Source organism: Esox lucius, chromosome 11, assembly GCF_011004845.1.
Source record: "Esox lucius isolate fEsoLuc1 chromosome 11, fEsoLuc1.pri, whole genome shotgun sequence".
Taxonomy (NCBI): Eukaryota; Metazoa; Chordata; class Actinopteri; order Esociformes; family Esocidae; genus Esox; species Esox lucius.
The window spans coordinates 22,031,297-22,050,128 of NC_047579.1; the positions used below are offsets into that span (position 1 = coordinate 22,031,297).

The 18,832-nt window shown below is 40.9% G+C and overlaps 1 protein-coding gene across 4 annotated transcripts in view; it reads right to left on the reverse strand.

Annotated features, from left to right (window-relative positions):
• Positions 1–10,004: 10,004 nt before the first annotated feature.
• The window catches only part of LOC105008950 (cytochrome P450 2K1), a 33,860-nt gene continuing 25,032 nt past the window's right edge, over positions 10,005–18,832 (reverse strand). For all 4 annotated transcript variants that reach the window (XM_010868318.4, XM_020050898.3, XM_020050899.3 and 1 more), the window contains 6 exons: positions 14,265–14,425; positions 13,975–14,148; positions 13,535–13,676; positions 13,123–13,307; positions 11,323–11,464; positions 10,005–11,217 (listed from right to left, as the gene is read on the reverse strand). In XM_010868318.4, coding sequence (XP_010866620.2) covers positions 11,030–11,217; positions 11,323–11,464; positions 13,123–13,307; positions 13,535–13,676; positions 13,975–14,148; positions 14,265–14,425 — 992 coding nt within the window. In that variant the 3' untranslated portion in view covers positions 10,005–11,029. The remainder of the gene's footprint in view (positions 11,218–11,322; positions 11,465–13,122; positions 13,308–13,534; positions 13,677–13,974; positions 14,149–14,264; positions 14,426–18,832) is intronic.

Sequence of the window (18,832 nt, forward strand, 5' to 3'; positions counted from 1 at the left end):
GGTGTCACTGTCGTTGCCCACGTGGGCGTTGAAGTCCCCCAGTAGAACAATAGAGTCCCCAGTCGGAGCACTTTCCAGCACCCCTCCCAGAGACTCCAAGAAGGTCGGGTACTCTGCACTGCCGTTCGGCCCGTAGGCACAAACAACAGTGAGAGACCTATCCCCGACCCGTAGGCGCAGGGAAACGACCCTCTCGTTCACCGGGGTAAACTCCAACACATGGCGGCAGAGCTGGGGAGCTATGAGCAAACCCACACCAGCCCGCCGCCTCTCACCATGGGCAACTCCAGAGTGGTGAAGAGTCCATCCTCTCTCAAGGAGTGTGGTTCCAGAGCCCAAGCCGTGTGTAGAGGTGATCCCGATTACCTCTAATCGGAACCTCTCAACCTCACGCACCAACTCAGGCTCCTTCCCCGCCAGCGAGGTGACATTCCACGTCCCTAGAGCCAGTTTCCGTGTCCAGAGATCGGGTTGTCTAGGCCCCTGCCTTCGACTGCCGCCCGATCCTCTTCGCACCGGCCCCTTATGGTCCCTCCTGTGGGACATAAAGGATCAAATACCTTATTTCAAATCAAACATTTCACACCATCTTGAAGGTCAGCTAACATAACTGTTATTTAGCCTAATTTCTCTACAAGATGAAACTCAGTGTGAACTTCTCAATCTCTTCTTATTATCCTAGCACATCAAACACACTCTGAAATCCTGTCATAAATCATGACCTTTTTACAACTTTATCACCTCAGGGCTCACCCTGGAGTGGGGGGTGGTCTACTAACCTAAGAACAGACCCTGGTCTTGAAGAAGGGTCACCTTATCAATAATATCAATGTTATCTTGAGAAACAACCCAGGCACTGACAATACTAAAACAACTTTTTTTTCTCTTCATTCACCTCAAAGAAACCTCTGTTAACCATTAACATTCCAATGATTGCTTACTAGGACAGAACTTAAGTTAGAATATCCAATTTTGATAATGTCTGTTTCTCTTCTAAAGAGTCCAAACAAGTTAAAATCCATCTCAAACTGTTTTTTTGTGTCAGTGAGTGGAGTGGTACAGTGGGTCTGTACCTCTCTTTATGCAATTTAGACTATGTAAGACTTCTCAACTTGTTTACCAGAAATATAAATTGATGCAGAATTATTTTCTCAATATCAAATTAAAACATGGCAATATTTAGTAAACATATAAGAAATAACAACATGTGCTCCCTGCACATTTTTACCCACTTATTCCATAATGCATGAGATTAATATGATTACTTCTAATCAAATATTAAACTAACTAAACAGTAACACACCCATCAAATTAGTTATTGCTTAGCTAAACCATTTCAAAATGGCGAGATGTATTCTACTCAACCATAACCATGTTAGATTTCACATAAAACATACTTTTCAAAGACCCAATTTGACAAACTAGATTATTCACGTAACTTCTTTAAGTACCTATTTAATTTGCTTTGAACTCTAAGTTCAACTCTTTTTCATTTGAACTCTAAGTTTAACTCTTTTCCACTATAGATAATCATTTCATACAATCCCCCCTGCTTTCAAGACAGAGTCAACGAAAATGACTCCAAGCTTGAAAGCAGAACCATTACAGAACCGAAATTAAAAAGAAAATCGATAGTTGGGAGGAATCTAACATACATCCAGTAAACGTCGCAAACTGAATATCCAACCAAAACAACCGAAAATAAGAAAAACATCCTCAAAGGAAATAAAAACTGTATCACACACACGGTCGCTCGTGTGAAGGAACTCCCAAAGTAGCATATCAAAATTTGCATTTCCACAGGCAACGGCCAAACTAAGTTGAGACCAACAAACATCATGACTCAATTTACCTCCTAAAGTCTAGGGAATTCACTTAATTTTAGATCTAAGTCTATGGCATTCAAAACAGTGGCGGTCAGCCAAAATCGCTACTTTCACGCATATCTCATGCAAAGAAATCGAATTTGCACTAGCAATTAACAATGTTGGATGACTCAAGGTCTCCACCCTTACTACAATTTGATTCGAAATCATAAATGTAAACATTAAAGCAACCAAAAGGAAAACTAATTCAGCTTTCACATAATGTTTTATCATCCCAAAACTGAACATGCTTGTGTTGGTAAAATTACCACGGGTGAGAACAGGCTGAACACTCGAATTCAACCCATAGTAATATGCTACCTTGATATAATGTTAAGGGTGGCGGAAGCCATCCCAGTGGACATGCCCACCCGTCCTGAAGCTCTGAGCTCCACACATATATGGTGATCCATTTAACAAGGCCAAATGTTTGTTTATGGTCCCCAGACCATACTATCAATTTAGCCTACATCGTTCGTTAACTGAAGATTCAGATGCGGTGTCCAACCCATCCTATAGTTTCGCATTTCATTAAAAAATACATCTGCTTATCAATATCTACACAACAAGTCAACAGAAAACAGACATATGACTTCACTAAAATCAAGGAACAATCAGTGAGTGAACCCCATGATACCCCAGGCTAGAACTCTAAATGCAGACACATCAATCAACGCCATGTATCAGTTTACCAGGCTAGAATTTATAAAGCCAGTAACGGGCATCCGGGATAGGCCTGAAAACACAAGAATTAACCCAGGTATCATTGGAAATACAAATAAGAGAAACTCTATTATTTAACCAAACTCAATTTAGCATTTAAAATAGGACGTCTAATTTTACAGGATTATTTAAACGGGGAATAAACTGGCTTTGTCTATTTGGGGAATAAACGGGCCGTAGTCATTTTACCCTCTTTTGCAGACTATGACTATATTGGCTGAATCCAGTCTTCATTGGAAACAGCATGTTACCTTAATACTAAAAACTTTCACTATCGTCTGCTTCCCACTCCATACAAGGAGAGAGAAAACACTATTTTAACCCCTCATTACGAAACCATATTTTACCAAATCACAGAATCATCATTATACCGATTTCTAATCTATCCCTCTAATTATATTTCGGACAATATTCTCTTAAACACCTAAGTTAGCAGGCTAACACTCCCACGTGTGCCAGCCATCAGGCAAATTCAATTTCGCAATTTCAGCACAAAGGGAAAAGCCAAAAGAGTAGCCCTCGCATAATAACCATGTTAACAAAGCAATGTAAGCGTTCGCCCAAACGCACACCAAACAAGACGAAACATTGCGATTACAAAACTTCCAAGTTAACACCAACCTCGGTAAACGAGATCCAATATTCTATCAAGGAATATACAATGCAGCCAATCGGATCCCTCGTGCACAGGGAATACCAAAATGGACAAATGCATTTTCTAGGCCGACCACAACCAGACAATGACAAATTCCCGTGACTCGGGCCATAACCACATACAGAACAAACACAAGTGTAGCATAACTACTGATCCAAACCATAAGCTGACCAACAATTGCGGCAATTTACAGGATCCTTCTACAGGCACTGAAAGTATGAGATCCAATCTCAATTGCATATTTAAGTCCACCCTAAATTGCAGATGTTCAAGCAGTCCAACCGCTTATAATCCAGCACTAATCGCAACGCAATAGGTTAGCTGCATAGGAATGGTTGTCAGGCCTAACTACAGTCGTTATTAGCACGCTATACTCCATCACGCAGTCCAACTGCTGCACGGGAATTGGTGTCAGGACACGGAACAAAAACGACATGTTTCTAACTACAGCCGCCCTGACTGCAATACTCCAAAAAAACTTCTAGTCACCATACTTACTCAAATCCATCTATCAATTTCCACAAAACCATCAAATCTGACTTACAAAAACCAACCACAACCAAGCATATGAAAACTGTATTTAAGGAACAATCTCACCGGTTGATGCTCCTCTGGTCCCCTGTCTGACCGTCCGCACCCCTCCCTCAGGCGGTTCAGCGTTCCTGCGTGTTCCCATTGGATCGCTCGCGGCAAGGCCAAAAAGATTACGGGTGTGTACACCTGGTGTGTACAACTCCCCACTTTTGGAACTTTTCTTGAAACTCGTAGACATGCTCAACACTTCCAAAGCGGAGCACAAAACGGCCTCCAGTGGCCCACAGCATTTCCACGTTCACAACGAAAAGGTCCACAGAGCTTGGCCACATTATGACTCCAACGATGCAGTGTCCCGATCGGGCCTCCAAGGAGACCCACCGATCGGTCCAGCTGAACTCCACGGGGTGGGGTGACGGGCGATCAATAGAGAACGAGCCATCTAACCTGAGCAAATAAAACTACAACACAGATCAATATACTCCACACAAACTTTCCCAAAGCTACCATCAGTCAACACTCTCTACACACCGTAGCCTACGCCTTCCAAACAACTTCACATACGTTACCACGTCCATCTACCTCCAATCAGCCCGACAGGCCGCGCATCCATCACCAAATGAAAACGCCAGTCGCCGGAAAACCTAATAACACTCAAAGAAACATTGTTCACATGTCCAAACACCATAAACGTCAGTGATAATTTTTGCCGGTCCAGCGTAAACACGAGAGACCGGCAAAGATTTACTGTCGCACTTCCCCATGTTCCAGATTTACCCAGTAAATCTAGTTCATCTCAACCAACCAGAAAGCGAAGTCGAGCTCGTCAGCCCACAAATTAGATTTTATAAAAGGTCCAACCTTTTACTGCAGATATTAAACTATAAAGTCCAACTTTAAGTTTTTAAACCGCGGTTTAACCGTAAACCGTATTGCGTTCTTACCTCCAAATTCAATTTCCGCAGGAAACCTGTACTGATCAGGCACGAGTCACAGTTCCCGTCAGGCACTCTTTCTCAGCCCGTCAAAGGATAAGCCTTTTCTGGACGATACTAGAATTCCAGAGCTTTCTCTGGCCATGCACGGTTAACCTGTTAGGAAAGGGACTCGAACTGATCAGGATTAGGATCCCGGACGAGCCCCCAAAATGTGATGGCAATTTCAAAAATCCAAATAGTTCTATGAAAATGGTAGGTAAGACAGGAAAAATCAATTGCGCAATAAACGGTTTTAACCTTTTCACGTGTGAGTTTCAAATATGCCTTAACGGCCCCCCAGCGTGAGTTCTTTTTGCGCGTGAGTTCAACTCACTCAGAGTTCCAGAATTTTGATTGTGACGTCACAATGCATTTAATCTGCAGCTTCCCAAAAAACCACGCTGCTTACTAGTTATGCATCTAGTTTTTTTATTTCAATTATATTAACAAACCTCTACCGGTAGTAACTGTTAAAAATGTATATTGAATAATTATGAACCAACAATGCAGTCCTTTTTCTAAAGATCGCAGCGAGAAAGATACTGAAACGCTTCACTTGTTTTATCAATAAAACATACGCAATCTATCAGGCAATAGGTGGTGTGTACATTTATTTACGTAATTATTCAGAAGCTCTCAAAAATATGAATTCCGATTCTTGCATTTTTGGACAAATGGGATCAGTGAAAATTTTGATTTTTGAAGATTACGTTTTTCTCAACAAAAGTTGTGCTGTAATACTGTTTTAGTTTGCGCCATCGGTTCGCTACTAGATCTGCCAATTGAGCTATTGTGCGTGAACCCTACCAAAACAAACTGACTGGATAAACCCCACGTTAGCTACATGCATTTAGTGGTGTTCAGACGGTTGACATGAACAGTCACTTTGCCAGGTAAGGAAAACTACATACTGTACATTGCATTGCAAGCTTCTCTTTTTGACTCGAATTCAAAGAGCTGCAAAAGCTGGTTTATGTGTAACTGTAGCTAGCTAGCAAACGTCAGCTAACCACTAGCAAACGTCAGCTAACCGCTAACTAACAAAGTGTGACCTGTAATGCAGTGCAGCTAAAATGAAGTTTATAGTTTTCCCAGCATGGCAAATCTGTCCGAAAGACTGGCAAATGTAAATGACCATCTGGTCTTAGAGTTACTCACCTTTAGTTGACAAAAAGCATAGCAGCACCCTCAACGGGTAACGTAACTTCTAGAAAGTTTTTACACAATGATTTTGACCGGTTGTCAGCTCTTTCAGGAAATGGTTAGATGCTCTATAATATTTGCTAATATCATTCGTTTTTGCGTATTATGTTAATGGTAGAAAATATAACGGCTAGTGTTGGCTGCCTGTTGGTACATAAGTAACCATTTTTATGCTTGCTACCTGGTTAATATCATAGTGTGGTCTAGAAACAAGTACAATCAGGAAATAAAGTTATAAACGCTGTTTGAGCTAAATGAGAGTAAAAAACAGCGCGGTCTGGCCAGCCATTGTTACGTCACTCGTACCTAGGCGTTCTAATGGTGCGTTCTAAACAATACGTTCTAATCACACCGGTGTGATCGTACGCTTCAGGGACCACTCTAGACTGATCACACCGGTGTGCAAGGAGCAAGGAGAAAGTATACAGGTTACAAAGTAACAGTGGATAGTTTCCTAAATAAAAACATCATTTCGACAGTATTTATTACATAGGAAAAGGCGTGTGGTAAGATGCTGCCATCTGTCTCATGTCAATCAAACACCTTTCCCTTTGTTCTATCACACAAGTCAAATGCTATCTTCCCCCACCTTATCCTTCCTGCCATAATGTTTACTGTTGTGTTTACCCGAAGGGGCCAACTGACCTTACTGCTCCCTGTTGTATCTTCTCCTATCATGTCCTAAAACCCATTGATCTGCATCTGGACAGACAATAGATGCCCCCTATGCAAATACCAGATCCCCCACATTCCTCTACCTATCTTAACAGTGGGACTCAGTCCTTTACTCAGTGAGAATACATTGTATAAAGACATTTCCACAACAGTCTTCCAGCATGACAATGACCTGAAACACACAGCCAGGGCAACTAAGGAGTGTCTCTGTAAGAAGCATCTCAAGGTCCTGGAGTGGCCTAGCCAGTCTCCAGACCTGAACCCAATAGAAAATCTTTGGAGGGAGCTGAAAATCTGTATTGCCCAGCGACAGCCCCGAAACCTGAATGATCTGGAGAAGGTCTGTATGGAAGAGTGGGCCAAAATCCCTGCTGCAGTGTGTGCAAACCTGGTCAAGAACTACAGGAAACATACACTCACCTAAAGGATTATTAGGAACACCATACTAATACTGTGTTTGACCCCCTTTCGCCTTCAGAACTGCCTTACTTCTACGTGGCATTGATTCAACAAGGTGCTGAAAGCATTCTTTCGTCATTCTGACATTCAGTTTGGAGTTCAGGAGATTGTCTTGACCAGGACCACACCCCTAAATGCATTGAAACAACTGCCATGTGATTGGTTGATTAGATAATTGCATTAATGAGAAATTGAACAGGTGTTCCTAATAATCCTTTAGGTGAGTGTATGATCTCTGTAATTGCAAACAAAGGTTGCTGTACCAAATATTAAGTTCTGCTTTTCTGATGTATCAAATACTTATGTCATGCAATACAATGCAAATGTATTACTTATAAATCATATAAAAGTGATTTTCTGGATTTTTGTTTTAGATTCCGTCACTCACAGTTGAAGAGTACCTATGATAAAAATTACAGACTTCTACATGCTTTGTAAGTGGGAAAACCTGCAAAATCGGCAGTGTATCAAATATTTGTTCTCCCCACTGTATTAAGTTAGAGACTCCTCTGATTATTATTTTGTAAGCGTTTGACATGTCTCTCTATTTGCAAATAAACTTTTAATTGTGCCAAGAGCATTTTGTCTCTGTACTTACTCCTTAGAAAGTTCTGACCGATGGAATTGCCATCACACAGTGTAATAGAATTCCTGAAATGTTGTTAGGGCTTATGGTTTTAGTGTGCCACCCCAAGATTTTCAGTGACCCCATCTGGCCACCCCTATGGAACATTTCTGGGGCCACCGCTGCCCTAAAATTTATTGAACTAGTCAATTAAGCTAAGTGAATTATCCTATACTCCAAACAAAAAATTCTCAGTGCTCAATTAAATAATCTGAAAAATATTTTAATCTGAAAGCAACTCGGGTATTATTCCCACCTCTCAGAGAGTGCGGTAGGGCCTCTTGAGATCCAGCTGGAGAATATTACCAAGCAGGGGCAGCAGCCTGGGTCCTGGGGGCTCTGTCTTCCTCACTTCAAACCAGGAACCAGAATAGAAAAGGTAGAGGACCAGCAAAAACAGCATAGCCCCCAGAAAGGTAACCTCAGTTGGATTTTGTTTGAGAAGTCCTTCCACATAACCCATTTTGTCAACCTATGTTCACAGAAGCTCCACACAGTACCAATGAAGATTTCATAATCAATCTTTCTGCTCCCATGGACAGGACAAGAGGGAGTGACCCCTCCTCAAGTGTAGCCATAGAAAAGGATAGAGGACACATCACTTTATATTTCCTACTATAGTGTGTGAGTGAGGGAGGGACTGCCTTTTCAATACAACAAAAAAACTGCAATTGTCCTTAATAATTGACTTGAGGACTTGAAACCTAAATTCATGGTCTTGTCACTTGAATTGACCTGTGGTACTTAGGACTTAGAGGAGACTTGTCCGTTTTTACTTGGGACTTGGGATCACATAAGCCTGATTAAGATTTTTCAAGCGAAAGTGAAGCTTGGTTTGGAAAACTCAGATGTAAACCCAGACAAAGTGCAAGCTGAATGCACCTGAAAGCACCTCTTACTACAGGACAAAATAAACATGAATCAAAACATCTCTTCCCACCGGTTGTCCATCTAACTTACATTCTGTTTATCGTCAAAATATGCCAGGATGTTGGACGATAACTTTAGCTGTGTTAGCTTGCACATATAAATTAAGGGGGCACTGTGTAGAATCCTGCCTCAATTTTTACAAGATTGTATTGTAAACAATGACACAACTTGTCTCCTGCTCTACCCAGAAAGAGAGTGGAATAGTTTTAGCAAGTCGACATAAAAAACAAGCAGGTTTATGGTGGTGGGGATAGAACTGGGAGTGTCTAATGCAGGTGTGAAGAGACTGTAAGTCAATGCAAAATGATGGACTGTTGAGAAAGTTTCAATGGGGAATATCTCAGGCACTTGTAACAGTTCTATATTGTGCTATGAGTGCGATATTACAAAGTAATAACTGTTCACAGGTCCATAGCTAAAGTACATTTATACATTAATAAGAAAAAAAGGTTTTAAAATTTTGGGAATATTTAGTACTGTAGGATTAATTGCAAGGGGACAGCACACAAAATTAACAAACAATCAGTTGGTGTGGGTTAGTGATGGCCATTCAAGGCTTCATTACCGTTCTTCTAGCAGCAGGACATCATGCTAGAAGCGCTAACTCAGATTTTATATTTCAAAATAAAAGCCATAATTGAAATATATAAGGCAATATAGTTAACAATCTAGTCTGTAAATTTTATATTTAATGTCCGTTCCAATATTATGCTTGTCTGTTCTTTTTAACAGACTAGATTGTTAACTATATTGCCTTATACATTTCAATGATGGGTTTTATTGTGATAAAGAATCTGAGTGATGCCAGCATAACATCGTGCTTCTAAAATAACGCTAATGAAGCCTCGAATGGCCATCACTAATGCAGGTACACCTCACTTAAAGGGATCGTTTTTGCCCCCATTTATCATGAGCTGAACTCAAAGTTCTAAGTACACAAACGGTCTATTTCTCTCAAATATTGTTCACAAATCTGTCTAAATCTGTGTTAGTGAGCACTTCTCCTTTACAGAGATAAATCTTCCACCTCACAGGTGTGGCATATCAAGATGCTGATTAGACAGCATGATTATTGCACAGGGTGTGCCTTAGGCCGGCTAACAATACCATAACCCCAATAGCCTCTCCCAATGTATAAGTGCTTAAACCACTATTCAATGGTATGGCAGTTTTTGTCCACATTATTGGGTTCCAGGGGAGCCCAGAAGCAGAAGTAGAGGCTAGACAGAAATACTTCACGGGCAACCGTCTGATGGTAAAAAATGAAGCAATTTTTCTGGATCTGCACCTTTTTAAAACATCAGCGATGCCAAATGCTTACGGTTACATTGCATTCATTCCACACAAAAACATAAATCTCTTTGTACATTTCTTTATTTTAAATTGTATAGATTAAAAAATGTGAAAACACACTAAAACATTTATCCTTGTTATTTTACTCTTAATATTCAAATATAATTGTTTTTGATTCCTAATACATTGTATCCTTTTAAATCAGAAAATGAACAGAAATATTGACAAAATTATTGACACCCTAGACTCAATATATTGTAGCACAAACTTTGGCTAAAATATCTACAGTCAAGCACCATGGATGAGCTTCCTACACCTCTATACTGGCAGATTGGATCACTCATGTGTAAACTGCTCCCGTTCTCAGATTTGAAGAGTGTATCCAAACTGCGGTTTTAAAATCTCATTCTTTCAGAATGATTATGGCATCTTTAGCTGTGTTTTGGCAAGTATTATTTAGCTTTCTTAGGTCTCTCTCAGCATTAGGTCTCTTACCACACCACCACCTTTCATTGAGTTTGTGAAAGAATGGTGAAGTTGAAACTGTTATACTTTGTGTCACTGAAAATGCAGTATACACAGCAAAACAGGATAATTTATCCTTTTCTCTATTCAAACTGGGTGAATTGGTGGTTTTCATAATGCAGGCACCTGTAACCCACCACAGGTGACTTCTATTCTAAAGTAAAGAAGAATCACTTGCTTTAAATCAAATTATTTGAAACTACTTCTACAAGTTGCCAATAATATTGCCCAGGCCATTGAACATTTCTTTGTGGAATAAGCTAACTAGTGTATTTCAAAGAATAGAATGGAATGGGAGTGTATCATAGTGTATTTTCATCCACATTATTCCCACCACCTGCCCTTGTAACTTTAGGAAATATTGCATTTAATTTTTAAACCTACTGATTTTGACTGAATGTATTAATGTTTATTTCATAAATGCTATGAGCAGAGGCAGCAATCAGCTGATATTGGAATCAACAATACATTACATTTTCTTTTTGATCTCAGCTTGTTGTTGATGCCCTACATGAAGACTCCATTTAATGATTTAGTGTTGTCCTGAGTCACTGAGTCTCTCTCCTCAGACCCGACTCACAGCACATAGCTGGTGGGGTAAAGGAACGAGTGTGAACCCCACAGCTGGTGTGAGGTCCAGATCATCCTCTGTTACTCCAGGAGGAGGGGAGAAATGAAAGCGCTGCAGGAGGGAAGTGAAGAAGAGGAAAAGCTCCATCCTGGCCAGACTCTCCCCCAGACACACCCTACGACCTGAGAGAGAGAGAGAGACATAGAAGACAACAAGATGTCTGTACAATAGATCAGAGTCTAGTTCTATTTTGTACCCCATGCTAAAACATCAGGAGAAATTAATACCTGCAGAAAAAGCCATAAAGGCTTCCTTCTTGATGAATCTGCCCTGCTCATCCAGAAAGTGGGCGGGATTAAAGGTCTGGGGGCTCTCCCATTCACCCTCATCATGAAGAACAGACGTCAGTAGAGGAATCACACACGTCCCCTACAACCAATAAAATTAGACAAATACAGAGATAAGGTGATGAGTGAGATCAAAATTACTACATTTGCAACAAGAGATGGGTTTCTTTACGAAGCAATTCAATCACTAATTGGATAAAAAAAATTGCCTTTGTTATCAATTTAACTGATTTGTATCTACAGTAAGTCTGATACATTCGTTTTACATACATATGTACAGTGAGAGATTATTTTTTTTGATCCCCTGCTTTGCCCACTGACAAAGAAATGATCAGTCTATAATTTTAATGGTAGGTTTATTTGAACAATGACAGAATAACAACAAAAAATCCAGAAAAACGCATGTCAAAAATGTTATAAATGGATTTGCATTTTAATGAGGGAAATAAGTATTCGACCCCTCTACAAAACATGACTTAGTACTTGATGGCAAAATCCTTGTTGGCAATCACAGAGGTCAGACATTTCTTGTAGTTGGCCACCAGGTTTGCTTATATCTCATGAGGGGTTTTGTCCCACTTCTCTTTGCAGATCTTCTCCAAGTCATTAAGGTTTCGAGGCTGACATTTGGCAACTCGAACCTTCAGCTCCCTCCACAGATTTTCTATGGCTAGGCCACTCCAGGACCTTAATGTGCTTCTTCTTGAGCCACTCGTTTGTTGCCTTGGCCATGTGTTTTGGGTCATTGTCATGCTGGAATACCCATCCACGACCCATTTTCAATGCCCTGTCTGAGGTTCTTACCCAAGATTTGATGATACATGGCCCTGTCCATTGTCCCTTTGATGCAGTGAAGTTGTTCTGTCCCCTTAGCAGAAAAACACCCCCAAATCACAATGTTTCCACCTCCATGTTTGACGGTGGGGATGGTGTTCTTGGGGTCATAGGCAGCATTCCTCCTCCTCCAAACATGGCAAGTTGAGTTGATGCCAAAGAGCTTGATTTTGGTCTCATCTTACCACAACACTGTCACCCATTTCTCCTCTGAATCATTCAGATGTTCATTGGCAAACTTCAGACGGGCCTGTACATGTGCTTTCTTGAGCAGGGGACCTTGCGGGCGCTGCAGGATTTCAGTCCTTCACGGCATAGTGTGTTACCAATTTCTTTGGTGACTATGGTGCCAGCTGCACAAGATCCTCCCCTGTAGTTCTGGGCTGATTCTTCACCATTCTCATGACTATTGCAACACCACGAGGTGAGATCTTGCATGGAGCTCCAGACAGAGGAAAATTGACAGTTGCTTGGCAATGGTATTGTAGTCCATTCCAGCCTTGTGTAGGTATACAATCTTGTACTTGGACAGCTTTTTGGTCTCTGCCATGGTGGAGAGTTTGGAATCTGACTGATTGATTGCTTCTGTGGACAGGTGCCTTTTATACAGGTAACAAACTGAGATTAGGAGCATTCCCTTTAAGAGTGGGAGCAATACCAACAAGAAATCGTTATGATTGAGAGGGGATGAAAAACCTATTTCACTCATTAAAATGCAAATCAATTTACATGCGTTTTTCTGGATTCTGTTGTTGTTATTCTGTCTCTCACTGTTCAAATAAACCTACCATTAAATGTATAGACTGATCATTTCTTTGTCAGTGGGCAAACGTCCAAAATCAGCAGGGGATCAAAAATATTCCCTCACTGTATGTTAAATCTATACAAAAAAGGCAAGTCTCTAACCTTCTTGATGAAATATCCCTGGAAGGTAATGTCTCGACTGGTGGCATGAGGGATAGACATGGGTACAATGTTGGCCAATCTCTGGATCTCATGTATCACAGCATCAGTGTAGGGCAAGTTCTTCCTGTCTTCTACCAAAGGTTGATGACCTCCTATAACCCTGGTGATCTCCTCTTGGACCAGGTCTTATACATAAAGCATGAGAGACTGCCAAAGTTAATGTAATGTTAAACCTTAATCTCAGCTAAACTTCTAATATATGCTATCATGTTCAGGGGAAGTCTAAACAAGGACTAGAACAATAAAGCTTTAAATAGATGTTTGTGTGTAACAGAAATGTCATGACAGTTGTGTATGACCTATAGTCTGTATCTGCCCAACAGTGTGAATGAGTGTTTCTATTGCTCATTACCCTGTATGTGGGGGTATTTGGCCATGAGCAACAGTCCCCATCGAATGGTTGTCGATGTGGTCTCTGAACCAGCACCAAACAAGTTGAAAACAGAATGCATCAGGTTGTCTTCATGGTACAAGGAGTCCACGGTGTTCGCATCCTGACAGACACAGACCAACAGATAACGAATGTGTCACGTCTTCTTCAGAGAATATGATATCAATAACTATAAGATATTTACAATACAAGATTATTACAATACAAAAAAAAAACATTTTAAAAATACAATGTCAAATAGCAAACTTCATCTAAGTATTCATTGGCAGAATATGTTTTCCCCATTTGTGAAATGAAAGTACGAAGACCCCAAGTCTTGATGCCAATATCAAAGAACCCTATGGGATAGTGTCACTGATAGTGGCTAATAGTGACAGTGATAGAAAGTTGTTTCTTCATACCTCCTGCTTTCGGATGAGGAACGAGTCCACGAAGCCTCTGCACATTTGAGGGTTCAAAGTCTCCCTCAGACCCTGCACCAGCTCCTTTAGCTCCTTCTTGTTTATCTCAACATTATTCATAATACTTCTCCAGTTTTTCAGCCAAGGACCCAGACGAGGAAACATGTTGTATATCTACCTCCCGGTAAACAGTCAAAACAGAAAGCAGCTCATATAATCTTGGCACAAGATCAATTTCCCAGACTCAGATTGGGCACTTGAAAACAGAGTACTCAATAAGTAAACAGTACCTGAATAGATGCAGAACCGAAAAGGTGTGTGGTCTCATTGTCTCTTTCCACCATACCTTGAAATTGAGGGTCATTGTATTCAAACCTGCTGCCGTATATAATGGAAGAGATTATATTGGAGGCAGCATAATTCACAGGCTGTGTTGGGTCAAAAGCTTTACCTGTTCCAAGACAAACAAAGAAGAACAAATGAGTAAAAACATGACACCTATACATTTTCTCACACTGTATACAGTGAAGAAGCAACTGGGACATCATAGAACACTTAAGGTTTTGCCCCACAATGGGGAAAACACTAGAACTGTATCAGCCGGGCACATCATGTGCTGTGCCGGCTGTTGCACTTCTGTGTTCAATGTATTTAAGTTCTAGTTTCTATGTTCTGTTTCAATCCCCTGTGTTAACTGATTTCACATGTGTCTCATTTGCCCCTTGTTACCTCTCAGTAATTTCCCCAGTTCCCTGTGTTTGGTGTCGGCCATTGTTTTATGTGACATTGCTTTTCCAGTCTTTTCCAGTGGTTATTAATGAGAGATTGTGAGAGTAAGCTGTGTGACAATTGTTTAAAATTAGTAGGAACTTGTTTGAAAGTGCTTGTTCCAAAGTGCAGGTTTCCATAGTTCTCCGGGACACCTGAGCGCCCACGTTGATAGATATCGATACTGTCAAACAACAAGCTCTATTTAGCAATTGAACTAGAAACATTTGATTTTGACCAAACTGTTGTGCCATGAAATCTTTCGTAGCAACATGGGAAAATACATCTATATGAACACTGAACATCTTATTTTTATGTCTAACCAGCCGATGCCACTGTTGAGTGAATGTTTTGAGCATTTCGTAAAGACTCGACACAGATGTTTTGAATGCAGAGAATGATTGTCTCCGTGTTTCAAATAGCGTTGTTCTGCCCATCACTAGGTAAGGCAGGAACAAGGCGCAAAAGGTGGTGGAACAAGGACTTTTAATAAACGTGCTAAATTCTCTGAAATTTCAGTCTTGCAAACAAATTGACACAATTCATTTAAAGTTGTTGGTATTGCCACCTCAATTTTTCAAATCCTGAGGCAGTCAGGTCAGACACTAAATTGACACCAGTGGTTTTGATATAAATATCACGTGACAATGTTTCGACACCTGCCCTCAGGTGACCGGAAATGTTTCGGAAAACACTGTTCCAAAGCTGTTAGTGTTGAAAAGGCCAAAACAGATATCACTACTTTTTTAACCATGCATCCATTATAATGATTTCAATAATAAAGGCAGAGCAATAAGATGCAGTAAATGAAATAAACAATTGAAAAATAATAATTAGCCGTGTTTCAATTGGAAAACATTAATCAGGATTTGAACTTGTGTTTCCACATGAAAATCTGCGACACCACCCGTTGAGCCACCACTGAAATTAGCTACTGGCCTTGGCACCAACATTGGTAATAACGTGTTCAGTAAAGGTCTCGATGCATACTAAAAAAACGTACTGCTGTAGATGATAGAATATTTCTATGGTTACTACCAAACAGACTAAACTGCAAAAAAGGTTCTCTCTATTGGTCGGGGTTTTTGTTCATAACGTGGTTTGACAGTGGCTGCTAGTGCTAAATGATAGGTGGCTACGTTGTGGGCTGATTGAATATCCAGTTGGCAGAGCAGGTTCCTCTGTGACTTTAGTTAAAATACTATTGATTTATTCTCGCTGCCATGTATCTGCCGGGTTGACTCCCATCTACTCCTTTTGGCAATCCTCTGGCCAGTACTACTGTGGTTCCCACCAGACGTTTTCTTTCAAACAAATGATTACTCCCCTGACGATCTACAATCCATGAACAAAAACGATCACATTTCTTCGGATGTAATTGCGCATGCCCGTTCGGATGGCATCCTACATAGACGCTCCTACTCACGTCGAGGCTCATGCGCAAACTGTGCTAACTCTAGTCCTTCCGGCAAAATTATCTCCCTCTGGTCTCTGACCAACATCCTTATTTATCGTCCTCCAAAAGCTAATGACTATTTCCTCTCTGACTTAGCTGAACTACTCACCATTGCTGCATCACTCTCCCATCGTCTTCTCCTGCTTGGCGACATGAATATTCACTTTGACTCACCTAGCTTCAAACCTACCTCTGATTTCGCTGTCCTGGACTGTTTCAACTCTATCCAACATGTTAATGTTCCCACCCATATCAAAGGCCTTACCATTACCTATATAACTCCATCTTCATTTCCGTTGTCTGACCACAATATAATTTCAAATTTTCTTCTAATGTACCACACAACACTGACAAGCGCATAATCTCCTTCCGTAACACCAAAACTGTTGACCCTCTCCAATCATCAGACGCCATTTGCTCTGCTCTGCTCTTCCAATTGATTCCAGTGTTGCTTCGTCCTACATCTCAAACAAACTCAACAGCTCCTGTATGAACTCCAAGACCCTCTTCACTACTGTCAAACTACTTCAGCCCAAACTACTTCAGTGTAATGACTCAATCTCTAGCCCCTCCACTAAACTTGCCAACTCTTTTTTGCAGTTTTTTAAAGATAAAATAACTCCTCACTATCTAATTAATCTACCACATCCCCCCTACCGCTAACCTCCATACTTGTCTACCTGCTCCCCAGGATTCTCACCTCTCCTCATTCAGTCCGGTTGATTCCCCTTACATCACAAAACTCATAATGACATCCAAAAATACTACCTGCTCTCTGGATCCTCTTCCAACAGTCCTGCTTAAAGCCTCCTTAACTGCTCTCTGTCCACATAGTCAACCTCTCCTTCACCAACGGTATTGTCCCCTGCTGCTACAAAGCGGCTGCTGTCACCCCCATCCTAAAGAAACCTGGACTAGACAACACCATCCTTAACAATTTCCGACCCATCTCCAACCTGCCCGTCCTGGCAAAAACTCTGGAAAGAATTGTTGCCTCACAGCTCCAAGCCTACCTCCTCAAAAATAATATATATGAACCTCTTCAGTCTGGTTTCCGGCCAGAGTCGTCAATGACCTTCTCCTCTCTGCTGTCTCTCACCAATCCACCTCTGACCCATATTGAATCCTGCCTGACTGCAATAAAAGCATGGATGAAGGACAACTTCCTCAAAGAAAACAGTGACAAAACAGAACTCATACTCATTGGAACCAAATCCACCCTCACCTAAACTGGCACTTTCAATCTCAGCATCAATGACACTGTTGTTTCCCAATCCCCACACGCACGTAACCTTGGCGTCATTCTGGACTATACACTCTCCTTTGATCAGCACGTCAAACAGACTGTAAAATCTTAATTGAATGTTAATCTTAACAGAATGTTAATCTTAATTCTTCCATCTTCGCAACATCGCCAAACTCAGACCTTCCCTCTCCCGTCCTGCTGCTGAAACCCTAATACATGCATTCATAACCTCCCGTCTTGACTACTGCAACTCCATACACACCGGCATCAAATCTACATCTCCATAAGTTCCAAATGGTTCAAAACTCTGCAGCCAGACTACTCACACACACGGTCCTGGCAGCATGTCACCCCTATCCTCTATGAGTTACAGTGGCTTCCTATCTCCCAACGAATCAATTACAAGATCCTCCAATTGATATGTAAAGCCCTAAACAATATCGCCCCTGCCTACCTCTCCAACCTTCTTCTTCCATATCAACCAACACACACACTCTGTTCCAGTACTGCAGGACACCTCATAATCCCCAAGTCCAAACTCAAAGGCTTTGGTAACAGGGCATTCTCAAGGGTTGCTCCTAGGCTCTGGAACTCTCTCCCCAAAACCATCCATGACTCTGAGACTATCCCCATCTTTCAGCAAGGCATCAAGACTCATCTGTTCAGTATCGCCTACTCATAGCCACACCAAATCCCACACTCTCAATCTTTGTTGTTTTCTCATAGTATTTATTTTGTTTTGGTTTGTTTTCTATTTCTGTGTCGCAATTGTCCAGCATCTTTGGGTCCCTGAAAAGTGCTATATAAATATAATATATTATTATTATTATATTGTTATGGCTGATCGGTGTATTAGTTTAGACGTCCATACAAGCATTATACTCATATGTACATACCTAAATCTGGGCTAATTTTGCTGGGGCACACAGAGATTGACTGGCAGCTAAACTACCGTATAAAGGTTTAGTGTCAAGTTTCAAAGTTCATTTGTGAAATGCACCGAATGACACAGCGTCATCCTGCACAATGAAATTCTTGTGACATGGCACCCAACATCTATGTAGATTAGATTTGATTAAACTTTATGGTCACTGAACAAGTACAAGTACAGTACAACGAAATGCAGTTAGCATGTAAACAGAAGTGGGAATAGAAGAGGGCAGAAAATGTACAAGTATTAAGTATATGTATATTACAAGTGGAATGTGTAGATGTGCAATAAAGGCAAATGCAGTACAAATGGCAATACTAAATGTGCAATTTAACCAAATAGAGGAGGACAGAAAAATTGTGTATTTTGTGGGTTAAATAGTTGTGTTGGTACAAATGGCAATTCTGAATGACATTCTAGATGTGCAATCTGGGTGGCTGTGGTCTATGATGATGTT